The sequence below is a fragment of the Cebus imitator genome, unplaced genomic scaffold (assembly GCF_001604975.1).
Source record: "Cebus imitator isolate Cc_AM_T3 unplaced genomic scaffold, Cebus_imitator-1.0 Scaffold244, whole genome shotgun sequence".
NCBI classification, from domain to species: domain Eukaryota; kingdom Metazoa; phylum Chordata; class Mammalia; order Primates; family Cebidae; genus Cebus; species Cebus imitator.
The window spans coordinates 716,213-743,457 of record NW_016107559.1 but is presented as its reverse complement, the minus strand read 5'-3'; the positions used below and the strand labels follow the sequence as shown (position 1 = coordinate 743,457).

Here is a 27,245-nt window from a genome sequence, read left to right as displayed (position 1 = left end):
GGCCTCCCAGAATGCTGGGATTACAGGCATGAGCCACCTTGCCCAGCCCCATTTTCCCATCTCTACAGCAGGGAAAGGATCCAATTTCTAAAGAACCTTCTGGTTCCTCTGACATCCTCTGGGATCAGCAACTCTGCTTTGTGACTCCAGAAAAACAGCTGCACCTTTGGCTGCTGTTGAAAGGGGTATGCCTACAGATGGGTAGAAATGGCGCTTCACACTCAGGAGATGCACTGGCACAGCTGTGGGCTCCACACTGAGGCTGGTGGGCAGCAGCGGGAGGTTAGGGGACCTGGAGTGATCAAGCAGTGTTAAGGTTATGAGCACTTGAGAGCAGCAGCAACAGGAGACTGAAACAGGACACCCAGCTGTGCGACTTGTCTGACCCACCACCAGATGACCCAAGCTAGTCCCATCATTGGAGCCAGCCCCCTTATTTGAGCCACAGATGAAGAGTGTCTGTCGGATCAGGTTTTGAACCTAGAGGTGCTAATGAAACAGGAGGCCACTTTCTAGGCCCTGAGATGATGTCACCATCATGAGGCAGGCAGAGGGGGTAGGATCAGTATGGTAGTCCCCTTCCTTACAGCCCCAACCTCCAGAGCAAAAGGTGCTGCCACATCTAAGCCCAGCTCCCCACCACCCTCTGCTATCAGATTGAAGCAAGAAATCCAGACTAGAAGAGGGCCATTGCAGAGTAAAGCTTTATGTGAAATTCTGTAAATGTGTATAGAGCTGCCCATGGCCCCCTGTGCTGGAGGCCTTGTCTGTGGAGACTCGGAGGCTCAGCACTTGCTGTAGATGGCCATGCTGCCCCGCTCCTGAAACTCTTCTTTGCTGACCCAGAGCTGTTGGAAGGCTTGCAGGGAGGCCAGGATGGAGCCGCCGGTCCACACAGAGGTCTTCCTTTCGGGACTGGCAGCCACCACAGGGCTGTCCCCGGGGCAGAGGAGGCTCAGCTCCCTCTGGAAGCGCTCGGGGAAGCCATCCAGCATGGTGCAGCCGCCACACAGCAGCATGTTGGTGACCATCGCCTCCCTGAAGCCCGCGTCCTGGCAGCGGCCCAGGCAGGCGGCCGTGAGCTCTGGGAGGCCAGGCTGGGTGCTGCCCGCCAGGGAGGGCTTGAAGAGCATCTCAGAGCAGCGGAAACGCTCCTGGCCGATGGTGATGAGCTTGCCATCTGGGAGCTCGTAGTCCACGCGCAGCTCCTCCGGGAGCAGGGCAAGCTCCTCCTCGGGCAGCAAGGCCGCATAGCAGCACTTCTTCTTGATGTGCTCTATGATGTGCAGGTGGTCGTCCGTGAATGCGTGGCCTGCCTCGTTGAGCAGCTGCATCAGGTAGTTGGTGAGGTCACCCCCAGCGTAGTCGGCGCGGCTGGTCAGGCCCGGCAGCACGTCGCCCTCGGAGATGGGCACCACGTGCGAGACGCCGTGCCCGCTCTCCACCACGAGCCCTGAGGTCTTGCCGTAGGAGTAGATGGACAGCAGCGACTGGGACGTCACGTGCATGGCGGGGATACCGAAGGCCTCGAACATGAGCTCCGCGTACTTCTCCCGGTTGCTGCTGGGGCTGAGCGGAGGGTCCGAGACCAGCACAGCGTGCTCCTCGGGGACGATCTTCATGGCGGTGCGGAAGATGTACTCCCAGATGTCCTGCACGCAGTCCCAGTCCACCACGACGCCGTGCTTCAGCGGGTTCACCAGCTTGAGAGGCGCCTCTGTGCTCAGCAGCTCATGGCCCACCAAGGTCTCCTTGCCGGTGTCACCGGCGTCGGCCGCCTCGGGGCAGCGTTTGCCCACAGTGGAGGAGATGAAGTAGGTGGGCCTCGGCTCTCCCGCGTAGCCGCACTTGCAGTACTGGGAGCCCAGGTCGATGATGATCGCCTTGATCTTGCGCACCTTCCTGGGCTTCATCTTGAGCTGAGTGGTCGCACCTGTGTCCCGGAGGCCGGCGTCAAGGCCTGGCAGCGTTCCTGCCTCTCCAGGGTCACCCTGAGCCGTGCCCAGGGGCATGGGGCTAAGGCTGTTCCTTGTTGCCATCTGCCTTCCTAGCACCCCTTCTCACATCCACAGCCTAGAGCTCCCTGCGGAGAAATGAGAGCTCACCTCCAGCAGTGCCGTGGCAACCACCAGGGATTGTGATGTCACTCTGGGCTGGTCCATTCAGGTAGCGGGGAGGGCGTGGCTTTGGCCAACTCTTGGCCTGTCACCCCCACCCCATCTCTCTCTCAGTGCCACTTGCTCTGTCCTGTGCGCCAGCAGGTGGCTGGCAGTTTTAGATATCCAAGCTCACTGAGGTCTCAGAGGCTTCTGCTTAGCCCCCTTGCATTTCCATGCCTAACCTGTTCACTACTGGACACCTTTCCTCCTCTGCTTCTTGGTGGAGAGGGCCTAAATATTTTAGCCCGTCCAGTAAGGCAGGCACTGTACTAGGTACTTCACTTATGTTGTTCTGCAGGTAGGCAGAGCTGAGGAACGAGGCTCAGAATTCTAAGGACTTGTCCAACAGCAAATAGCACTTGGGGTGTTTGTACTTTAACCCAGATTCATCAAACTCCAGTGCACCCGGCCTCCTTAACAGCCCCAAGAGTTCTTCCTCCCTTCTTTCAGCATTTACTGGGGTATGTAGTAGGTTCTGCCCAGTGCAGCCTACCAGTGATAGATGATAAAAACCCAGGCCACCAGTAGTGCCTGGTCTGGGTAAGAAGATGGAATAGATGCAGATGGGTTTGCAGGAAGAAGTCTACTTGAGAACTCATTTGACACAGGGAGTCAGAAAGTGCTCTAGAAAGGAGGTGATGCTTAAGTTGAATCCTGGAAGAGATGTAGGTATTTGCGAAGTAGTTAAGAGGAGGGGAAGACATCCCAGGCAGAAAGCACAACTTGAGCAAAGGCTCAGATGGAGGCATGGGGAAGAACTTCCCACAGGAAAGTGTCTGGAAAAACAGATGAAGCTAGAGAAGTCACAGAGCCAAACAGGGAGGGCATCAAATGCCAGAAGCAGGTTTAGACTACATTGAGGAGAGCCAGGGAACCTGTGAAGACTTTAAGCAGGGAGATGATCTGATTTGCCCTCTAGAAAAATGTTAGAAAGATCTGCATTTGGCTGTAATGTAGAGAATGGGTGGGAGGGGCAAGACTAGAAGCTGAGACCTGAAACGAGGTCATTGGAGAAATTCTAATAAGACTTGAAGGGGACATGACCTAGGGCTGTGAGTGTGTGGAAGCGAGGAAGAGCCTGGTTCTAGAGAAGTTCAGAAAGTAGAATAGTACCCTATCTGTTGTTTCCCCAAGCATCCCGCACTTCAATCCGAGCTCTGACTCTGGCATTTGAGGCCTTCCCTGATGGACTCTTGTGATGTTGGATGTGAGGCAGAGGGAAGGATGAATGCCTTACCTGTGCCCAAACAAAGAAAGATGGCCTGTCATCCAGAAAGGACAAATTCACTAGAGTGCCACAGGGACCTCCAACTTAAGCTGCCCCTCCCAGTCCAAAAATTAAAAAGTCAGATTAGGTGTTAGATATAGTGAACTCCAAGTTTCTCTTCAAAGAATCAGTGTGTCAGTATCTTCGGCTCTCTTATTCTTTAATTCTCCATTTTAAAGTTTAGTTTCCTAGCTCTCTGCCCCCCCCTTGCCTCAAGTTTCGGTAAACAACTTTCCCACCAGTTCCAATCAACTGTAACCATCGTTCTCACCAAACTACCTACCCCGCCACTCCAGCTCATACCCCTGCTCTCTTTAAAATAGCACACAAATGCAGAAAGGGCAATGAAAGATGACAGATGGGCAGGCCAGGACAGCCCAGGAAGAGCAAATGAGTCAGAGCCTGTCAGGCTTGGAATGTATCAGTGAAATAAGTGGAAGGCACAGGTCAGGTGAAAGGGTTCTCCAAAGGTGTCCACATCTTAATCCCTGGGACCTGTGAATATGTTAACTTTCATGCCAAAAGGGATTCTGTGGATGTGATTAAATGAAGGAATTTGAGATGGGGAGATTATCCTGTATTGTGTGAGTGGGGCCAATGTAATCCTTATGTGGGGGACACAGGAGGGTCAAGGGCAGAGAGATAGATGGTAGCTGTAGTCTGAGAAGGTCTTTCAAGGTAGAGGAAGCGACTGTGAGCCAAGAAACACAGGTGGCCTCTAGGAGCTGGAGAAGCAAGAGGAAGTATTTTTCCTATACTTCCAGAAGGAACACAGCCCTGAAAGAACCTTAATTGTAGCCCACTAAGAATTATAAACTTCTGACCTACAAAATAGTAAGATAATAGCTGTGAGTTGTTTTTAAGTTGTTTTAAGTCACTAAATCCATGGTAATTTGTTGTAGCAGAAACAGGAAGCTAATCTATGCTCTTCTAGAGTCCAGGTTAATAAAAAGGTACCGAGCAGCTACAGACTTCTCAAAATTCAAGTAGGAGTTTGGGGAGAAAAAAATAGAGGATTCTAAATTACATATGCCTTTGGTTACCATAGACACAACTTTTGAAACAAAGTCAAACAATCTGAGTTGGCCATGCAAATCCCTGAACAGCAGAGGCAATTAAACTATTTTTCAGGCAGCCAGGCATCGAAAGTACTTTCCCTTCGATGGAAAGTAAAATTCCATGCCATTATCTCATCCACTAACCAAGAAACTGAGATTTTGTCCTTGGGATGATACCTTGCTGCCCCCATCAGACAGTCACAAACCTCATGAGACTGGACTTCGTCCTTTTCTTCTCTCATACCCAACAGGAACTGAGAGCACCCCTGCAGCCTCTCTAAAGGAGAAAGCCCCTAATTGTGGTGACTGCCTCTTTTATGAATGGCTGGGATCAGGTTCAAGGTGTGACATAACGTAAGGTTGGATTCTGCCCTGAGTGTGGCAGGCATCCGCATCAATGTGTCCAGCCTCGGAAATGGCATGAGAGATGGTGGCCAAGCAGCCTGAGATGCACACTAGGTCCCATCAAGCTGTGTCCCAGCACATTCTGGGGAGAAAGCCACAGTCAGGAGAGCTTGGCTACTCCTGGTTGGGTATCTTTAGGTGAGCTATGCACCTGTGAGCCTTAATGTTGTCAGTGGGACTTTGTAGGGTCTAATTTCACTGCCTACCCAATGACCCTGATGAAGGCACAGTAGGTGTACAAATGTATATCCAAAAATAATTCCCCTTAAGTTGTTTTAAGTGTCACCCTTAGTACCCCTGACATAGTCACCAGAGCAGCAAAGGATCCCACTAACATCTACATCAGATGGTGTCAGTGCTCTGCGCCAAATCCTCTAGTGCTGTCTGACCTTATCCATGGTCCTCACATTGGCCTATGAGGCCTACCATGAGCTGCTCACCTTCCCCCACTCCTTACTAATCCTATCTCTTCTACTTTTCCTTACTCCTTCCATGCCAGCCACACCTGTCTTCTTGCTCCTCCTCTAAGTCAGGAGGTCAGCAAACTTTTAAGGGTCAGTCAGTATTTACTTTCATTCAGCTTTTTGGGCAATACTGTCTTCAATGGCATGACTCAGCTCTACTGTTGTACTGCAAAGGCAGCCGTGGCTGTCATGGCCATTTATACGCAGATGAATGAGCGTGGCTGTGTTCCAATAAGGTGATATCCAACAAGCCGGGGACTGGACTGGACTGTAGCCTGCTGACCCCTGCTCTAACCCTCAGTCACACATCTGCCTCCAGTCCTCTGCACCTGCTGCTCCCTGACATCCACGTGGATCTCTCCCTACCTCCTGCAGGTCTTCATTCAAACGCCACCCTCTCAGGAAGCCCTGCGCAGACCACACTAGCACTGCCACCCTGCTTTTGCTCTTAACGCTCATTTTGGTTATTGCCTGCCACCCCCAACCCCCACCAACTAGAATAAGAGATTTTTGTCTATTTTTTTCACCACTGAATTCCCAGCTGCCTTGTATATAGCAGGCACTCAATATTAATTAACTGAATAAATCAGGCTTGTTAGAAAATTTAGAAAAAGGGGAGCCATTTCAAAAACAATATCCCAAATGTACCCTAACACAGGATAAAGGTTTGCAGTATCTAGAAAGGCCAGGTCACCAGATTACGTCATAATTAGTGATGTCATTGTTGGGAAAATTCTCATGGCATCCTCTGATTTAGGCCTTTCAGCCTTGAATCCAGTGGGATTGAGGAACTTTCTGAGAGTGGTATGGCTCTTGACAACATGTGGGCTCCACCAGCAGCACTCATAGGGGATGGGCCTACCAAGACAGTGGGTAACCAGGCCCCTGGGCAGACACAGGCCCTCCAGACTGCCTCCTTAAGGGATGGCCCGGCGAAGCGGGCTGTGTGGGTCGGCCGTAGTTCAGAGCCACAAGAACCTACTGAATCAAAGGCAGCCACGGAGAGACCCAAGCAGGAGGTGACCAAAGCAGTGGTCGTGGACCTGGGCACTGGCTACTGTAAATGTGGCTTTGCTGGCCTGCCAAGACCCACCCACAAGATCTCCACAACAGTGGGCAAGCCCTACATGGAGACCGCTAAGACTGGGGATAATCGCAAAGAGACATTCGTGGGGCAGGAACTCAAAAACACAAATGTTCATCTTAAGCTACTTAATCCTCTGCGACATGGCATCATCGTGGACTGGGATACAGTGCAGGATATCTGGGAATATCTCTTCCGACAAGAGATGAAGATTGCCCCGGAGGAGCATGCAGTCTTGGTTTCAGACCCACCGCTGAGCCCACACACCAACAGAGAGAAGTACGCGGAAATGCTGTTTGAAGCCTTCAACACCCCTGCAATGCACATCGCCTATCAGTCCCGCCTGTCCATGTACTCCTATGGAAGGACCTCCGGCCTGGTGGTGGAGGTTGGCCATGGCGTGTCCTATGTGGTCCCCATCTATGAGGGTTATCCTTTGCCCAGCATCACCGGAAGACTAGACTACGCAGGCTCTGACCTGACAGCCTACCTGCTGGGCCTGCTGAACAGTGCAGGGAATGAATTCACCCAGGACCAGATAGGCATCGTGGAGGACATCAAGAAGAAATGCTGCTTTGTGGCCCTGGATCCCATTGAAGAGAAGAAAGTCCCTCTCAGTAAGCATACCATGCACTACGTGCTGCCGGATGGAAAGGAGATTTACCTGGGCCAGGAAAGGTTCCTCTGCTCAGAGATGTTCTTCAAGCCGTCTCTCATCAAGTCCATGCAGCTGGGCCTCCACACCCAGACTGTGTCCTGCCTTAACAAGTGTGACATCGCCCTCAAACGGGACCTCATGGGGAACATCCTGCTCTGCGGGGGCAGCACAATGCTCAGTGGCTTCCCTAACCGCCTGCAGAAGGAGCTAAGCAGCATGTGTCCCAATGATAGCCCACAGGTAAACGTGTTGCCTGAGAGAGACAGTGCCGTGTGGACCGGTGGCTCCATCCTGGCCTCACTTCAGGGTTTCCAACCACTGTGGGTCCGCCGCTTTGAGTACGAGGAACATGGGCCTTTCTTCCTCTACAGAAGGTGCTTCTGAACGGCGATGAGGATGGCCGCTGCACTGGCAGTGCATGCCCTTGGCTGGGTGAGCACGCTCCTACACACAGCAGGGGGAGCCGGGCTTATTCCTGTAACATTAAACATTCCTCACATGCCCCTCCACAGTGTTTCTCTGCTTTCTGACCTAGTAAGAACAACTTCACACAAGCCGCATCTGCCTTAAAATATACATTTCCCAAAACAAAAGCAAGAGTAGGGGAAGGATGAACAAAAAAGGACATGCATTGCATGCGGATGCTTAAACATTCACTTGCTCTAAAAGTATGCTGCCCCTTATTTTGTGCATTTCCCACTTTCAGAACTACTTTAAGGTTAAACTCTGCTTGGAAGGGGGAGTGCAATGAAGATTACAGGGTAAATGCTGTTGGGGCATATAAGCAGTTCCCTTTCGGTAAATGCCAACAGGAAATATGCTGTAACAGGGCAATCTCCCACAAAGCATCAGTGTCCACTTTACACTTCATCAGCAACCCTGAGGGCTTGGAAAGAGCTGGCAAAGCTGTCTGAGTCCTTTTTAACAGGAGTTTATTTTAGTTCCAACAGTCCATTTATGTCTCAATACCAGTTCTTACTAAGCCAACACAGTGATGGGCTGCCGAAGCCTAGCATATTACAAGCAAGGCGCATGTAGGTGCCTTAAAGGGCAACTCTTCAGAGAACAAGTGCTATACAGATTTCCTTTTTTTTTTTTTTTTTTTGAGACAGAGTCTTGCTCTGTCTCCAGGCGCCAGGCTGGAGTGCAGTGGCGCGATCTCAGCCCACTGCAACCTCCGCCTCCCGGGTTCAAGCAATTCTCCTGCCTTAGCCTCCCAAGTAGCTGGGACTATAGCCGTGCACCACCACGCCCAGCTAATTTTTGTATTTTTTAGTACAGATGGGGTTTCACCATGTTGGCCAGATCTCTTGACCTCATGATCTGTCCGACTTGGCCTCCCAAAGTGCTGGGATTACAGATTTCCCTTTTTAAAAACTGAAGTAAGGTTTATCTTGGGTTATCACTAGAGGTTAGGGATTGAAGCCACAGTCATTCTCTAGACACTTCATCTCCCAGCTGACTGGATTCTCCATTAGCCTATAACACACACAGTTGGAGTGTGGGATGTGCTCAGGATAGAGGCTGCTGGTTCTGCGGCTGATGGTGTGGGTCTGTGGGAGGCTGCCCTATGTGGGTCATTCTAACCCAGCTGGGGAGTGGGAGCCCAAAGGAATACGGAGACTCTTAGTAGCCAGGAAGCCCTTCCAGGGCCCAGCAAGCTCCATGGTAATCCTGCAGGGGGAGTCTGTAATATGAGCACTTTAAATTGGAGATTCTTTAGAACAGCCCCCAATACACTCTCTGTCCTGTCTTTAAAGTTCAGAATCTGAACACTAGTGGGTGCATACAATAGTGAACAGAACATGGGCTCTGGACTCTGGGGTATGAAACGCTATTTTGCTACCCCCAAGCTGTGTGACTTGAGTTTGTTTGCTTGCCGGCAAAACTGGGTATGAATGCCTACCTCACACAGCTCATTTTAAAAACAGTGAAAAACATCTGAATGCCAGTATCTAGACTCCTGGAGGTGCTCACAATAGCTAGCTAGTATCTTTAGGTTTCTTCCTCTTACACAGAAAGCCAAAGTCTCTTACTATAGTCCTTAGTCACACAGGCACTCAAAGGCACATTCTGTTGGCACCTCAGCCATCTCCAAGGAGAAGCCCTCCAGAGCCACTCTCACAGATTCCAGGTTTGCCTAGACAGCCTTGAAAGGCCTAAAGCGCCTGACCCTGGAACCAGGTCTGGTGAGTAAGAGTATCTGGCTGGCACCAGCAAAGAGAAAGCCACAGAGGGGCATGTGAGGATGCTATGGTTCAGCAAGGATGACTAAGTCTTATGCTGGACTGTCAAGGAATCAGGAGTTGGGTACACTGACCTGAGAGAGAGGGACATCTTTACCTCAGTTTCTGCCCAAACCGTTCTGCTGTCAACACTCCATGATCATTTACTGAGGGGCAAGTTGAAGTCTGATTAGTTCTTAACCTTTGGACCTCTCTGGCAGGATGGTAAACCCATGAACCTCTTCTTAGAATCATGTTTCAAAATGCGTAAAATAAAATGCATGACTACAGAGGAAACCTATCATATAGAAATACGCTCTATCTACTGATCCCTTAGGGGTATATGAACCCCACATCAAAGATCCCTAAAAGGGAAAGGGTCTTAATGAAGAGGAGGATTGAAAGGTGGTTCTGGAGGATGGACGTCTCCAGACGTTCCTGGGCCTCAATGTTCATTTTTAAACAAAAAATGTCAATTGAAGGCTGAGCAACTGTGCAGTCTTTTTCAAAGCACTTTAAGAATTTTCTCACTTGATCCTCACAAGTATGCCCTAGTAGAAAAAAAGAATCTCCTCTTAAAAAAAGATAGTTTTACTAAATATTTGGAAGTTAACATAGTTCTCAAGTGGGGGCCACTTTGGCCTGTAGGGGACATTTAACAGTGTCTAAAGATATTTGTAATTCTCATCACAGGAGTGGGAGTGTGTACTACTAGCATCTAGGGGTAAGAGGCTAGGGAAGTTGTTAAAAATCTTATGATGTGCAGGGCAGCACCTCCCAACACCCAAAGAAAGACTGATATGAACCAAAATGTTAACAGTGCCATTGAGAAACTCTGATTAGCTTGATGGGCACACACAAGACTGAAGGAAAGCAAGGCTCAGTGAGATTGACTTTGCCCAAGAATGCTAAGATGGTTGGACACATGGCCCAAAGCCTTGTTCTTTCCTTTATACCAGGAAGACAACTGTTGTTCTTAAAGGTTCTGGGACTTTAGAGCCAGTAATAGAGGTGGAGCAGCTCACTGCAGGCACAGGCAAGGACTCAGGGAGCACAGAGAACCCAAGAACACATGAATCCAAAGCAGGCCTTCAGCACTGCTAAATGTTACCAAATTAGCCTTGTCTTATCTATGGCCTCGTGAATATTTACAGCTACCTAGCTCCTAAGATGTTTATTCTCACCCAATTACTAATAAACATGACAGACACGAGAGAACAGCCAAAGACGCCTAAGGGCTTGTCCAGGTGGTGCTTCCAGAGGATATGGAAGTACAATAACCAACAAAAGAGGAAGAACAAATCTAATTTTGCTTCTGAAATTTGCAGTCACCTTAAGTTACTAAGCATTGTCAGTTTTACTTATTTTTAAAAACACCCTTTTCAGTTATTGCTATGACAAATCTCTCAAATGTATATGCATATACATGCATATATAATTAAATTTAAAATATGCAGCAGGGCTAAGAAGTTATGCCAAGCTACATCCATATCAGCATACTAAAAAAATTAAAATTGTTCCTGCTCAGTTTTTTGTTTTTTAGACAAGTCTCACTCTTGTTGCCCAGGCTAGAGTGCAGTGGCATGATCTTGGCTCACTGCAACCTCCGCCTTCCTGGTTTCAAGCGATTCTCCTGCCTCAGCCTCCTGAGTAGCTAGGATAACAGGTGCCTGCCACCATGCGCTGCTATTTTGTGTGTGTATGTTTTTAGTAGACACAGGGTTTCACCATGTTGGCCAGGCTGGTCTCAAACTCCTGACCTCGTGATCCACCCACCTCAGTCTCCCAAAGTGCTGGGGTTACAGGCATGAGCCATTGTGCCTGGCTTCAGTTTTTTACAAAGCATTAATTTAAAATGGACTTTGACTAAAGAAGACCGTCTCCTGCAAGTTCCCTCTGAAGTTTAGAACATCTGAGCAAAGCTATCTGACTCAATGGAACGAAGAAAAGTGAAGGTTTTAGCTTATTGCAGCATGAACTTGCTTTGGGATAGAGTCCAAATTTATGTACTCTTTTCTAAGGCTTGACAGAATCTTTCCCCAAAATGAACCATTCATCACTCAGAGGAGTTTTCTCCTTTTCTCATACACTCCATTTTCCCCCATGAATTCTTCTTGGCTTTGCCTCAATTTGGAAGGTCTCTTCCTGCTTCCTTCTTCTGAAAATGAAAAAAATCCAATCCTTCTCAGATGAAAGAAACAGTAATTAATAGCAATTTGCACTCAAACAAATTATGTCTTGCTGCTTCAATACATTATTTAAGGAAACTGAATGTCCATGAAAATTCACACCATTATCAATAGACACATTTACTTCTATTTCCAATCTATCAGCATGGGTCCCATTACAATTACCCAAAGCAAGAGCACTATAATATATTTAAATACCATATAAGTTACCATGCTTATTTACTTATGCCAATGAGTGGTTACAAAGTACTTGCAGCCTTTCAATACTGGGCACTTAATTACAGCAAATCTATTAGGAGTATAAGTCAAAAAGTAGCTTTCTCCAAAGCAAAGTATATCTTCTTCCTCTTCTTTTAAAAAAATCCTATTAGTTTGTGAAAATGTTCGAACATACTGAAAAGTTGTATTACACAGTGAATACCCCCAGACTGATTCTATAGTTAACATCTTGCTATACTGGGAAAGGCTTCAAAATTACAATTTGGGCTATATCAATTCTTTGAGGATCAAAAGTAGCATTTCCTGTTAGTTTATGTACAATGCTATAGTTTGGGCATTTGTTTCCCTAAACCTCATGTTGAAATGTGATCCCCAATGTTTTTGAAGTAGGGCCTAATGGGAGGTGTTTTGGTCACAGAGGCAGATCCTATGTGAATGGCTTGGTGCCAACCTCATGGTAATGAGTGAGTTTTCACTCATTAGTTCCTTTGAAAGCTGGTTGTTATTATAGAGACACAAATGGACTAAAATATATAGTAAAGAAGGTCTGGTTCTGATATTTAAAATACGAAAGAATTTTTAACCTTACCCAAGAATTAGCCACACAACTGTTATCAGAATTAACTGGGCGTTTTCTAGACTCACCATAAAAAGAAAATATTCTCATTTTGAGAGGTTTTTTTTTTTGGGTGGGGGGGTGGAGAACTGTATAAAAGACAGGTAAGTACTACAAAGAAAAATAAATGAAGTGAACTAGACTAACAAAAATATCTGAGTTAAAGAAAGCAGTATTTGGAGAACAGAGAAGAATTCACAACCATGCATGCCATACAATGCACACTGATCACTCACACCAAATGTGCATGATACTGTTTAGAAATTCTAATCTGTTCAAGCTCTAACACTGCTAACTCTCTAACAGAAAATACACAGGCAGTAAAACAGTCCCTATAGGCATTGTAATTATAGGAGACTCAGCCCAGTTATAACTGAAAGCATATGACCTAGTATGGTGTTACAGAATAACAGCTGTCAGCAAAAGAGGGCTTATAATTTCAAAGGATGCTTTTTATTTTGCTTTAGTTTAAGGTGACAAGAAGCCATTTAAGTGTGATTACATTTGACCAAATGTAGCAATAATGGCCATTGTAATCTTCTCCTCCAATAAAAAAAGACAATTTACAAACGTTACTTGTCTTCGCACTTTTGAGGTAGAAACCATGAAACATTATTTCCAATTAATCGATGAAGAACAGAGGCACAAATCAATTACTGTGACTTGTCCAAGGTCCCAATATGAATCAGACCTGTAGCTGGGAAGGAAACCCAATCTCATGATTACCATAATTATGCTCTCAAACAGCCCAAGCGAAAGAACAATTCTCACAAAATGATGCTATACTGGTTAAGCAAGACATTAGCAAGCTTAATGTCTTCCTAATGATTAAGATGCATACACAAAATAAAATAAATAGAATTGCTTGCTATCGGTCTGGTGCACACAGCCGTTCTTGGCAATGCTAAGGTAAGTTACCATCTTACTCTTTCCAGTTCTCAGTACCCAGGCCTCAAAAAGCAAGTGGTGATACGACAAGAGGAATGAGTGGAAATGGTCTTCTCTGTCGGAGCCCTCCTAACTGCGGTCACTCAGTCTAGCAGGCTCAGCTTCCACTGAGTTCTTTTGTTGATCTTTGGTGGTATAAAAAGTTCAGCATCTAAAAGTAAGAAAGGAAGGGAAATTGTGACAGACATACTCTTGGTGGGAGCTGAGGCAGTAACTCTAAACTAAACAAACAAGGCAGGTGGGGTTTGCAGCAACAAAACCATCAGAGCCAGAGTCCATGTGTCTACTACCCCTGCAACCTCCAGGTCAGAGCAAACACAGCCTGGAGGCCCTGCCCTGAAAGGAGGGACTGGCATTTCAACCTCAGGCATGCTCAACCAGTGATTCAAAGTGGAAGAATGTTCCGTATTTCAAACTGGGGGGAGGGGAGGGGTAGTGGCAGCAGTTACATGGCTGTATACATTTATTAAAACTCATCAAATTGTACATCTGAAATCTCTGCATTTCACTATATGTAAAGTCTACTTGTTTTTCAAGGAATAGCAAAATGTAGTAGCACATATTCAGTTAAGTGAAGTTAATGGACAGAAACTACTTTATGATGAAACTTTGACAAACATGTTGATCAATTAAGATGCCCCTGCTTAAAAAAAAAGTAAATGCAGAGAGAAGGTTAGGAAAAGATTCTGCCATTGTAAACTAAAATTCCCAGGCACTCTTTCACTTACATTTGTTAAGTTTCTTTTCTAACCAGGAATCATATACAGGAAGAAGTGATATGAGAATTTATGGATATATATAAGGATTTTCTTTTTCAGCATTATTTATGATAAACTTCCAGCAGTAAATCTATACATATGAGTTATATAGACATTAAAAATTACAGTTGATCCTTAAATGTGGGTGTGGTCTCCCGCTGCACAGTCAAAAATCTGCATATACCTTTTTCTTTCTTTCTTTTTTTGAGACAGGGTCTCGTTCTATTGCCCAGGCTGGAGTACAGTGGCATAATCATGGCTCACTGTAGCCCCAACCTCCCGGGGTCAAGTGATTCTCCTGCCTCAGTCTCCCAAGTAGCTGGGATTGATTACAAGTGTGCACCACCATATCTGGCTAATTTTTGTAGAGACGAAGTTTCACCATGCTGCCCAGGCTGGTCTCAAAGCTCCTGGTCTCGTTCTGCCCACCTCAGCCTCCCAAAGCGCTGGGATTACAAGTGTGAGCCACCACACCCGGCCCCATGCTTAACTTTTGTATCTCCAAAACTCAAGTACTAATGGCTTACTGTTGTCTGATAGCCGTATTGGCAACATAAAAAGTCAATTAACAAATGTTTTCTATGTTATATGTACTACATATACATAAAGTAAGCTAGAAAAAATACTAAGAAAATTAAAAAGAAATCAATATTTACTATTTATTAAGTGGAAGTAGGTCATCATAAAGGTCTTCATCTTTGTCTTCTTCACACTGAGTAGGCTGAGGTGGAAGAGGAAGAAGTGGAGGGGTTGGTCTTGCTGACTCAGGGGTGGTAGAGATGAAACACGCAAGGGAGGTTAAAGAGGAGGCAAGACAGTTGCGCACACTCAGTGTCACTAACTTTACAGAAATACACCATAATTTGTGACGTTTCTGCTCTTTCATTTCTCTAAGGTATCAATCCTTCCACAGTTTCTTTCAGTATCAGTACCCATATCATAGAAGTTTCCATGGTGTCAAAGAAGCCAAAGGCAGTCTTGAATGACTGGAACCTTCGGAACGTATGTCAATCTATTTTCAGGCACTGCTTCTTCTATGTCATCTTCCTCATCGTCTGGCACTGGTTTGGAAGCACTCATTGCCATCAAGTCATCTTCTGTTAATCCCTCTGGTGTGGTGTCAATCACCTCTTGAATTTCTCCAAGATCCCTATCTTGAAATACTGCATGAACCTTTTTTTTTTTTTTTTTCCCCCAAGATCCACAATCTCTTTCATAATTTCCTTGACTAGCTGTGGTAAATCCTATGAAGACATGCACATCTGGACACAGTTTTCTCTAGTAGGAATTTATTGTCTTGGGCTTGATGGCTTTCACAGCTTTTTCTATAATGATGATGGCATCTTTGATGGTGTAATTCTTCCAGACTTCCATGTTCTATCAGAGTCCAAGACATTTGATAATCCTTTCCAAAGAGTACTATTTGTAATGAGCCCTAAAAGTCCTTATGACCCCCTCATCCAGAGGCTGAATTAGAGATGTTGTGTTTGGGGACAAGTAGATCACTTCAACGTCTTCGGTGTTGAACTCATGGGGTTTTGGGTGGCCTGAGGCATTCTCCACTATCAAAATAACTTTTTATTTTTAATTTTAATTTTGATTTTTCACTTCTCCATTGTTCCTGTAGGTAGGTTCAAAATAACTTTAAAAGGCAGTCCCCTTACTGGCAAGATACTTCTTAACTTCAGGGACAAATCAACAATGGAACCAATCCAGAAAAAGTGTTCTCCTCGTCCAGGCCTCTTGTTGTACGGTACAACCAAAAGCCTGGCAGCTTGTATTAATCTTTTCCCTTCCAGGCTCAGGGGTTAGCAGCTTTATAGTAAGGGCAGTCCTGATCATAAACCCAACTGCCTTTGCTGCTGCCTCTGGGTTGGCAGGAGCTGCTTTTCCTGTTATCTTGACATTTATAAAGCCAAACCTCTTTCTAAAATTATCAAACCATCCTTTGCTGGCATTAAATTCTCCAGCTTTAGATCTTTCACCTCCTTGCTTTAAGTTCTCATACAATGACTGCTTTTTCTGGAATCATATTAGTTTTATAGGTATGCCTTTCCCACAGCAATCCTGTACCCACATAAAAGCTGCATTTTCAATACAAGATAAAAAGGTATTTTGCAAGAAGAACAAGGTTTTCATGCCTGCTGACATAGCTGCAGTGACAGCTTCATGAATTTCCTTTTCTTTTATAATGGTTCTTATACTGGATTCATTTATTGTGAAATGTGGGCAACCAGCTGCAGACCTCAATCTTTAGTATATATCGAGCAAGTCAACTTTTTCTTGTAATGTCTTGTAATGTTATAACTTTTCTCTGCTTCCTGAAGCATCATGTGTGGTACTTCCTATAGGTCCCATGGTGTTATTTAAGGTTTATGATATTACACTAAACATGATAAAAGTACACAAAAATGCAACAGATCACTTTTTGCTGCCATATGCAATTACTCGAGACTCTCAGGTGCTGCTCATGTGGAGATGATTAGTGTCATGTGGCATTTTAAGCAGACACTGGTAATACTTGAGCTCACCCAACACAATAGCAACAGGCAGTAGCTACAAAATTATTACAGTAGTGCAGTATGTACTACAGTTAATTTTATGCAGTTATGATTTAATACTACATCTTTGTTTGTTTACATTTCTTGCCACTACATGGTGCCATAAAGATTAAGGATATCAATACTGGAAAAAGGCTACTTAAATAAATTCGCAGTCAACAAGGTCCATAATTTCTTAAGTAGTTACTTATGTTGGAATGAGACTTTATCTTTAAAAAACTAGTTATGAAAATAATGTGCTGTATCTCATTTTTTAAAATTGGGCACAACCACAACTATATTTGATTATAGACTTAACTTGAAATAAACATGAGGTATAGACTTTTGGGCAAGAAAGTAATTATTCTGACAAATTATATGACAGCAGGACATATTTCATATTTCTATATTTGAATTTCACAGCGCAAAAAAAGTCATTGTTATAAAAATAACTTGAGGGCTTCTCAATTTTTCTAAGAACCTCTCTCAATCCTTTGATAGTCAAAATCTGAAGCACTTATTTTGTCACCAGTTGCAACAAGTCCAGCTCAGCTGTGATTCAAGTACTTTTCCAATATCACTTTAATCTATTTTACGTAATACTAAATTTTTGTAAGACTTGCAATTGATCTACATGATAACTGTATTGCATCAAAGCATGAAACAATCAGAAAATGATCCATCGAGTCACTGATTTCACTTGTGGGGATGTGTGAATATACTTAACTACTGTTAGCTGAAGAGGGGCAACTGAGTAATATATGAGTGGGACTAATTTTGTGATTAGTTCATCAGTGGCAATTTTTGAATTACAGGAACTTCCCTTTTCCTATACAGTACAACCTTGAAGCCACAAGGATAATGATGATAAACGCTCAGATAATGAGGGGCTCTCAAATATTACAGTGTCTTTAAGGTTCAGCTGGAAAACAAGAAAGTGCTGTTTGAAGTGGGAAAGCCATCTAGAATACCCCAGGGAATGGTGGGACTGACCTGACCTGAAGGTCAGCATCAGGCCAGCAACAAGGAACGGAGGGGGCAGAAATCACAACCAGATAGCACTACAGCACAAAATAAGCAGTGACCAAAAGGCTTCCGGTCTATGGTAAGTTCCTAGCATCTGAGAAATAAGTGGGCCAGGCACAGGGTCACATGCCTGGAATCCCAGCACTTTGGAAGGCTGAGGCAGGAGGATCGCTTGAGGCCAGGAGTTTGAGACCAGCCTGCGCAACATAATAAGATCCCCCTCTGTGTTTTGAAAAAATAAAAAATTTAACAAAAAAAAAGGAGTAAGTGGATGTGTTGGAATTGATACCAAAAGTACCCTGCCATTCTCCAGACAGAAGAGGAGCTAGGAATGCAGTAGTTACTGTCTGGATGGAGTTTGACTGGGAGGGAAGGTAGCTGTTCTTTTCTGGTAGCAACACAAGCTGTTAAAGTCAAACTTAATTTGAATCCCCACAGGCTACTTCAAATATCATCAAAATGCTATTACAGTGTAGCACTTCAGTGAAAAAAAATTTCAGAAAGTTGCATGTCATATGCTAGAAATGCAAATAACAGCAGTTGAAACTGCCAATTATTTTAGAAACTATCACTAACTTTTCAAAGCTAAGATGCTTGATTGATCCAACTGTAAGTAAGGGCAAATACTCAAAGTGCCACGTTGAACCATCAAATGTTTCTAAACAACTTTCAAAAGAAAGCGTTTAGGGTTTTCAACTTTTTGAGATGTAAGTAATCCAAGAATCTTCTCCCCTCAATAAATAAAACATTTCATGCATAACGAAAGAGGAAATATGGATAAAATGCTAATATTCTTTGGGTTTGCCTTGGAATTATATTGCCACTCTTAAACATAATAAAAAGGTCCCACTCATAAGCAAGGTTTATGAAAACATTCCCAAGATGCAAGGCGTAACTACCAATAGCCAATAATGATGCTACAGAAGAATCTTGAAATGTATATTTCAATGTATATGTAAACGTAGATGGTTTAGACTGAAACTGGAACCGTGATGTGCTTTTATGAGCAACTGTGTGCCACTGTCAGTATATTTTTTAAAATTACACATACAGTGGTCATCTTGGATTTTCCTGCACCAGGCCCTCCACTGCTAGAAGCATGAAACTGATCATACTACAGATGCGGTCTAAGAACTGAGGAAAATTTGTAGACAAATTCTGTAATAAAAAACTGTATCCAATCTCTCCTTATACTGCTGACCTCAATACTTACAGAAAGATATTCCTTCTGCTTAGTATTGTAATATTAAATGAGAAGAAATACTAACCAAGAACAGGAACTGAAGTCTTCTGTTGTTGGTAAGAAGCCATGATACTATTTGCAGTAGAATTGGGACCTAGAACCTAAGGAGAAAACAGTTTGTATCAGCATAGAGTATCTAATACTTCTCAAGACTGCCAATACCAAACGCCAAATCCCTACCAGCAGGAAACAGCCTGTCATTTCTACTGGTATGGTGTGAAACACAGTAACTCTCTTTCCCAATGTGATTTTAATTTGCCAGTTGCAACTCAGACCTCTAGTTCTCCTTTCCCCCAGAACAAGGTAAAGATGGTGGGTCAGGGGGAAGAAAAGAAACTCTACAATGATATATCCTGGCCTTTTCCAAATGAGCAAGCCACTCCCTGAAGAGAGAGAAAATAGTAAAAGAGGCTATAAATACATAGAGAATCAATTATACTCAAAGAGTTGTGGGAAACGAACATCTTTAGACTGAAACAAATACAAATATGTGCATACTATGGAGTGGAGTGCAAACTCTGCACATGTGCTCCGGGTAAAACACTAGACTTCACAGGAATTTCAAGCCTACAGAGAGCCTCTGGGCACACACTCCTGGTTAGTGCAGTCCCTTGGTGGTACACTCTCAAGAGCAACGCCATGAGAAGTCAGTCATGGTATTCTGCACATACTACAACCATACTTCACCAATCAGAGCAAAACCACAATCATAAAATTGATGTCTTAGAACTTAATGTGGGAGGCACAGAGGCTCACACCTGTAACCTCAGCACTTTGGGAGGCCAAGGGAGATCACTTGAGGTCAGGAGTTCAAGACCAACCTGAGCAACACAGCAAGACTCCCCCTCCCCATGTCTATTAAAAAAAAAACACCTTAAAATTAGCTGGGCCTGGTGGTGTGCACCCGTGGTCCCAATTACTCAGGAGGCTGAGGTGGGAAGACTGCTTTAGCCCAGGTATTTGAAGCTGCAGAAAGCCATGATTGATCATAGCACCACTGCACTCTAGCCTGGGTAACAGACCAAGAAAAAAAAAAAAAAAAGAACTTAATAGGATCACGTGATCAGAAGAGAAGAGGGGAGGTGATGGCATGGGGATGGTATTATTATCTTCAAGCCAGGTGCGGTGGTTCGTGCCTGTAGTCCCAGCACTTTGGGAGGCTGAGGTGGGCAGATTGCTTGAGTCCAGGAGTTCAAGATACTATGGGCAACACAGTGACACCCTGTCTCTACAGAAAATTTGAAAATTAGCCAGTTGTTATAGCACACAGCAGTATTCCCAGCTACTCAAGAGGCTGAAGTGGGGGAGGATCACCTGAGCCCAAGGAGGTTGAAGCTGCAGTGAGCGGTGATCACTGTACTTCAGCCTGAGCAACAGAGACTCTGTCTCAAAAACCAAAAATAATTATCTTCAAAAGTACTATAGTTTTGAAGATGATGATCACATTCCTTCTAAGAAATACCTATTATAATAAATTCAAGAAGTTGTGGGGGCGCAGTTAGACTAGGACTCAGGATCAAGAAACACACACAAACCCGTACAACCATTTGGAAACTGAACATCCTGTTTCTGAGTGTCGACTGGAAATGCTGTCTCAAAAAAAAAGAAATACTAGACTTCCATAGAATCAACCCAAATGCCCATCAATGATAGACTGGACAAAGAAAATGTGGTACATATACACCATGGAATACTACGCAGCCATAAAAAACGAGTTTGTTTCCTTTGTAGGGACTTGGATGAATCTGGAAACCATCATTCTCAGCAAACTAACACAAGAACAGAAAGCCAAACACCATATGTTCTCACTCATAGGTGGGTGTTGAACAACGAGAACATGTGGACTCAGGGAGAGGAGCATCACACACTGGGGGCCGTTGAAGGGGGTAGGGAGAGACAGCGGGGTGTGGGGAGGGCAGGGAGGGATAACATGGGGAGAAATGCCAGATATAATATGCACCTAAAGTAAATAAATTAATTTAAAAAATAAATAAATAAATAAATAAAATAAAATAAAAAAAAAGAAGTTGTGGGGTCGTGATTTCTAGTTGCTTTTATTTCTATGGTTTGTAAAGTGCTTTTACATTCCTTCTCTTATTTAATCTTCAAAACATTCTACTGAAGCACACAGGGAAGTCTTATGGCTATTTCTAACTGAGGAAATCAAGACACGATAAGCATCTGTGTTTCTAAACAGTGAGCTGATTTGTAATCTCTCAGCTCCAACCCCCCCTTCTGTCCACTGCTTATGATGCTGGGGCTGGGCACCTGAAAGACATTCCTCCTTGCCGCTGGCTTCCTACCACGTCCTGCCTACAGTGAATACCAGAGGCAGAGTACAAGGCTGGAGGAAGAACAAAAGATTTGTTCTTTGACTGAGTGGCTTTTACCCCAGCAGCAGCTGTTTCTTCCAGTTTCCATTTCCTTCTGTACGCCTGGAACCAGCCTCATCATGCCCCCCGTGAAATGCCAGGACTAGCTGGCTGGCACCCTTCTCTCAGAGGTTCAAGAGCCAGCTCTGCAGGGCCTACCTCCAGGATTCTAAATGCTAATAATCCCTAACTCCTTCTGCTCCCTCACCTGGAGGGATAAAGCTGCTTCCTATAGTTACTATCTAATGTCCTTCCTCTGTATTTCCCTTTTGCCTTGTTTAGTCCTCTAACACTTACTTAACCAATCCATATATTAAATTCTGTGATAAAATAATAGGTACGACTTTTGCTTTCCTTTCTGGATCTTGATTGATATATCAGCCTTTTTGAATTGAAATCAAACTCTTAACAATAGACTTGAGGTATAAGAGGGTGAACAGAGATATAAAAAGTAAACAGATGGCAATACATTAGAATTCTGCGATACAGACCTGATTCAGCCTAAACATAACTAGCAAAGTCCATCATAACAACAGAGAAGTGACAAGTCAAATATTTCATAAAACAAAAGGAAAAGCATTTGCCTGGAGTCCCTTTAAAGCCTGATCCTATCCATGAGTTCTGAAATGGAAAGTGACAGGCCATCTCTGAGCCCATCTCCCCCCGCGACTGCCCGCCACTCCAACTCACTGAAGGCCAGGAGCAACCACATGACATTCCCATTTTCTCCATGACAGCTGCTCCATCCAGAAAGGAAAATAATAGTTCATTTAACCTATGCCAAGGTTTACTAATCACTCTACAGGCAATATGAAATTTTACTGACAGCTTCAACACAAATCTAAGATAATTTAACTATGGCATCTTACGTTTTAAGAACAAGAAAACTTTTTGACTTGGGGACTGTGTGATAATAACCCATGAAAATGATGAAAAAATGCACACTGTTTTTGAGAAGACTTACAGGGGTAGCTGAATTCTGCTGGTAGGTAAGAGTCCAAATTTCTGGAATTGACCTTTCTATCAACTGCAGTATATCTTCAAAGGCCTTCTGTAATTCCCTTCCTTGTTCATCAAACTCAAAGAGAAAGAGTACCTTTAAAATATGGTATACTTCATCTAGAGAGAAGAAATTTGAAAAGTGGAAAGTTACGTTCCCAGCTCCATTGATAGAATCATACCATAGCTTCTCTCCCAAGCAAAAAATGTCTGTAATTCCCACTGTAGGTCCTCTCTCCCACATTATCTTTTTTCTTCTCAAATGCTGGAATAATTAAACACATGTACTATGAAAAGAAAATCAAGCACACTGGGTCCCAAGCAGACAGCAGTGTCCCACAAGCCTTTATCCTTGCTTAAGCATCTGTCACAGTTCAGTCAGGGGGATGCCAAATGGAGGAAGGCTTCTCAGTTACCAGCTAAGAAGGGCTGCTTCAGGAATGTGTGCTGACATGACACTTCTGGCCAAAAGTTCTCATCTTTCCTCATATTGGGAAAATTGTAGCTTCATCATCTACTGAATGAACTCTGCCTGTCTGTGCTGCCTGTTTACTATTGCATGTGGTCAGGAATCATCAGCAGGACTGATAAAATACCTTTCCGGTTTTCAGTGTTCTGCACCACTTCACTCAGTGCCTCCAGGAGGGCCAGGTCCTCCAGCGGACTGCCTTCTTTGAGACTGTGCTTCTTCCGCTCCGCTTTTCGGCGATTCTTAGATGATCTCCTGTTAGAAATTACACAGATATTTTTAAGCCTCCTGAGTAGCTAGGACTATAGGCATGTGCTACCTTGCCTGGCTACTTTCTTGTAGTTTCTGATCACCCGACACTACTTCACAGATCTCCATTTTAAATTCTGACAGTGTAATTCAGTTTAAATATATACTCTTGCATTGTTTTACGCATCCCAAAGCAAGAATAAGCTCTTATAATTCCTATCTCCTTGTAAGTTTTTGGTAACATCTACTGTACCTACCATGTGGGTGTTCAATAAATATTTCTGGGAAATTACTATATTAGGTAAAAGTGTGATGACTTATTTTACATTCATGGTCTTTTCCTATCCTGATTTTGAATTAAAGAAGCCTGATCTTTTCACTTTTTCGGTGCCTATACTTTAGTAACATTTGTTCAAAGAGTAAAAATCAGATGTTAATATAAACTGAGCACTCAGTGGAGGAACTGCCTCAAGGGAAACGGGAATACACATAGGCCATGAAGCTGAGGAGGAAAAACCTTTTAATGCCAAGTTTAATCTCTTAGATATGCTGGGAAAGTCTTTGAACAACTTCCACACAGCGTTGAAGAATATTCTCTCCCCACTCCCACTACACTGTCCCAGTAGAAAACGAACCTATTTGCTTATACTTTCCCCGTGTGCCCAGAGCATGGTCAGTGTGCTGAATAAATGTGATACGTACGCTGATATCCTGGAGTTACTATGGGAGTATCTGCCACTCATCTCACTGCCACTCACAACACTGCTAGTTTCAGAGAAGACGTCAGACTCTTGGCCGTGGGGTACCTCATCAGCTAGAAAAGAAGAACCAGAAGCAGATGAAAACACTGCCTGCTAATGTGTGGGTTTATCTTCAGGGAGGTAAACTGACTAGAGTCAACTGGGGCATATCAAATGACGGATGAAAATTATTGCCAAGTTGATCTCAAAATGAATGAGATAATATTAAATACAGTGATTACTACTGTAAATCAGTAATTTCCTGAATTTTTTTTTTTATGTTTTTTCTGGAAATGAGGAAACTCATTTTGTAAGATGTGGAAGTGGTCAGCTGCTCTGGTTGAATGGGGTCAGTGGGAATGTCTGGCAGAGCTCTTCCCATACATGCTTGGTCCCGCCCTTCACCAACACACAGACAGACACAGAGAGACCTGAAGGGGCTCCACAGAGGCCTCACACTTCCCCATGGCACAGTAATCAGGATGCAGGAGGAACACCAAGCAACTTAGACAATGTGCGGCGTTACCCGGCCCCCAGTCCCCGTATGTGTCGATGGTCTTCATGCAGACACTCACCCAGACCTGCCTGCTGGGCTTGTTCCTTGAGCTCTCGAACTACCAATAAACGTTTCTTGTGGCGACTGAATGTGGCTGTCTGAGAGTCCAGAAATGCCATATAATTTTTCTGGGCTGAGATGCAGAATGAAAAACAGTGTGAGCATAATGTTTAAGCAAAGAGAAAAGACTACAGTTGGGGAGCAGTGAAGGAGGGTTAGAATTCAACAAAAAGAAAGAGGTTACTAGGTTTTTCAAGCAAGCTTTTTTCCTTAATAAGCATTAACAAACTAGAGACTGATAGTCCAGATCATAGAGTTCATCAACATTATCCCAGAATATGCTCTACCACTGAACTTGTAAAATCACCTGAACGAAGACTTGGTATCTTAGTTAACAAAAGTAAGAAGTGTCCATGGATGTGGAATAAATGTATCTAATGATTTCTGAAAAATACTGTCCAATGGAAAAACACACAAGAGAAAACTGACACTAGTAGAATACATTTTAAAAAAGCAAAATACTACTATCCAAGGATGTGTTTTATGAATAGGTTTTGGGCCTATGCAGATGAATTATCAGCATTTTTCTAAGAAAGGTTCTCAATAGTGGTGAAAATCCAAGTAAGAGTTGGTTAGATTATTATAGACGAGGAATGATACTTTTAGTACCCAGTTAGAGGTACATAAAGTGAATGACACAAAAAGCACCCCAGCAACGTTTTAATTGACAGACAAGGTAAGAATGTGCAAACACGTAAATTGTCAGAAAGGCCAGATGTTACTTACAGGGTTAACTTGCATAAACAGGCAGAGCTTAAAATCAAAATCAACCACTCCCTAAGGTTCTGTAAGTCAAACTCATGTCTTTCTTCTACATTTTGCTTTTAAGGGGTCACAGTGACCATCTGAGTATTCTAGAACTGGTAATATTCATATGTTCTCTAAGAACCACAAACTTCATTTGAGAAGGTTATTTTAAAAAAATACTTTGAAAAAGTTGAAACCTACATAAAAGTTGTAATAGTTCAATGAACACACATATACCTTTCACCTAGATTTACCAATTATTAACATTTTGACATATTTTTTGCTTCCTGTTTCTCTGCATGCATGCACACATTATTACTTTTGTGAAACCTTTTGAGAGTAAGGCAGAGATATGATCCTTCATTCCCAAATATGTCAGCATTTATCTCTTAAGAATAATAGGATATTATTTTACATAACCATAACATGATTATTAAATAGCAGAAATTTATCAGCTACATTATTATCTAATATAGCTCATATTCAAGTTTACCAACTATTACCAAATGCAAAAATTCTTAATCACATTTTATCAGAGGTTTCTAACATTCAAATATTTTATTTGTTACCATTTAATAGTAGAGCATATTTAAAAATTCTAGTGAGAATTAAATATTATATCCAGTAGGTAATTTTTATTGAGTCTACATGACATATGATTAAGAAAACATATTAATAGGAAGAGACTCTCTCATCTCTCTCTCCTCCCCTTTTCTATACTTTCAAATGAGGAATTCTATCTAAAATGGAACGCTCACCTTCTAAAATGGAAGGCTTTATGTTGGTTTCTATAATATCCAGTCTGTTATATTTGTATACCTAGAAGGAAAAACATAGTAATTTTAGGCAGGAAAACTTCTAGTCACTGGAGGGTTAAGATACTTAGAAAGACATGGATTACTTTCAGAGGCAATCAATATTTTCCTGAAAAATAGGCCTTCTACAAGGCAGCCAAGGAAGTTCAACTCATTTCAGTAAAAAAACAGTAATATTTCAAATGTGGAGGACTAATTCCAAAACATTATCAAGGATGATAAAAATGGTTTAAAAAACACTGCTTTTCCTTAAGCCAGGAGCCTGACCTATTTCTACTTAATTTTACAAACCTCAGAAGACAAACGATTCCAAATGACCTGGGAATCTCTTGCTTGCTCTCTCTGCTTAGCATGCAACATCTGGAGGATTTAAAAGATTCTTACCAGCCTCAAAGCTTCTTCCCAGGCAGCTCCTTCTAATAGCAAGAGCACAGCTTCTTCATAATCCTGACAAAGGAACAGGAAGAAGACAACAGGTGAAGACAGCATGTCAGATGTCATCACAGCCAACTGCAAAACTAACCACAGACCTGCCTCTCTCTCTCCCTGGCCAGAGGAGAACTCCGAGTTCTCAGCATCATGCCTGTCCTAGAGTTCATGTCTCCATAAATACTGATACAAAAGATAAGGTAGGGGTGTAAATTCTGAAAATAATGACAAAACACAAGGTAAGCATCATCTCTCTGCATGCCTGGACATCAAAACCACCAGAAAGATCTGTTAGATACACCCATCTCCCCAGCTTTACTACCAAGTTTGATTCAGCAGGTTTAGGTGGGCTCCAGAATTGTTAACAAGACCACAATTTGAAATAGAGTAGACGAGAATAACAATCTTCTAAATTCTTTTTGTTCTTTTTTCTTCTTTTTTTCTCAGACAGGTCTTGCTCTGTTGCCTAGGCTGGGGTGCAGTGGCACAAACATAGCTCACTGCAGCCTTGACCTCCTGGCCTCAAGTGATCCCCCTTCGTCAGTCTCCCATGTAGCTTGGAGTACAGGCATATGCCACCACACCCAGCTAATCAAAAAAAATTTTTTTAGAGACAGGGTCTCACTATGCTGTCCATGCTGGTCTTGAACTCCTACCCTCAACCAATTCTCCTGTCTCAACCTACCAAGTAGCTGGGATTACAGGCCATTGCTCATTTCAAAAATTGATTTATCTGGCTTTTTGTTGTTGAGTTGTAGGAGTTCCTTACATATTCTCGATATTAAGCCTTTATCAAATATATGATTTGCAAATATCTTCTTCCATTCTATATGTTGTCTTTTCACATTCTTGATAATGTCTTTGATACACAAAAGTTCTTAATTTTTATTAAATCTAATTTATCAATTCATTGATTGTGTTTTTGATGTTAATTCTAACAGTCCATTGCC

General features: G+C 43.4%; 3 protein-coding genes across 7 annotated transcripts in view; 1 reads left to right on the top strand and 2 right to left on the bottom strand.

Annotated features, from left to right (window-relative positions):
• Positions 1-687: 687 nt before the first annotated feature.
• ACTL7B (actin like 7B) lies at positions 688-2,880 on the bottom strand. Its single transcript, XM_017498571.1, has one exon. The coding sequence runs from the start codon at positions 2,037-2,039 to the stop codon at positions 786-788; it is 1,254 nt and encodes a 417-aa protein (XP_017354060.1). The 5' UTR covers positions 2,040-2,880; the 3' UTR covers positions 688-785.
• Positions 2,881-3,584: 704 nt separating this feature from the next.
• Positions 3,585-7,602, top strand: ACTL7A (actin like 7A). The gene has a single exon (XM_017498570.2). The coding sequence runs from the start codon at positions 6,160-6,162 to the stop codon at positions 7,477-7,479; it is 1,320 nt and encodes a 439-aa protein (XP_017354059.1). The 5' UTR covers positions 3,585-6,159; the 3' UTR covers positions 7,480-7,602.
• Positions 7,603-12,420: 4,818 nt separating this feature from the next.
• ELP1 (elongator acetyltransferase complex subunit 1) overlaps positions 12,421-27,245 on the bottom strand; it is an 80,951-nt gene continuing 66,126 nt past the window's right edge. For 3 of the 5 annotated variants that reach the window (XM_017498562.2, XM_037727890.1, XM_017498563.2), the window contains exons 30-37: positions 26,251-26,313; positions 25,810-25,870; positions 24,264-24,377; positions 23,651-23,762; positions 22,827-22,954; positions 22,196-22,350; positions 18,885-18,960; positions 13,161-13,443 (exon numbers count right to left, since the gene is read on the bottom strand). In XM_017498562.2, the coding sequence (XP_017354051.1) occupies positions 13,376-13,443; positions 18,885-18,960; positions 22,196-22,350; positions 22,827-22,954; positions 23,651-23,762; positions 24,264-24,377; positions 25,810-25,870; positions 26,251-26,313 (777 nt within the window). In that variant the 3' untranslated portion in view covers positions 13,161-13,375. Of the gene's footprint in view, positions 13,444-18,884; positions 18,961-22,195; positions 22,351-22,826; positions 22,955-23,650; positions 23,763-24,263; positions 24,378-25,809; positions 25,871-26,250; positions 26,314-27,245 lie in introns of all 5 variants that reach the window. The other 2 variants (XM_017498561.2, XM_037727891.1) reach the window with 1 other exon arrangement.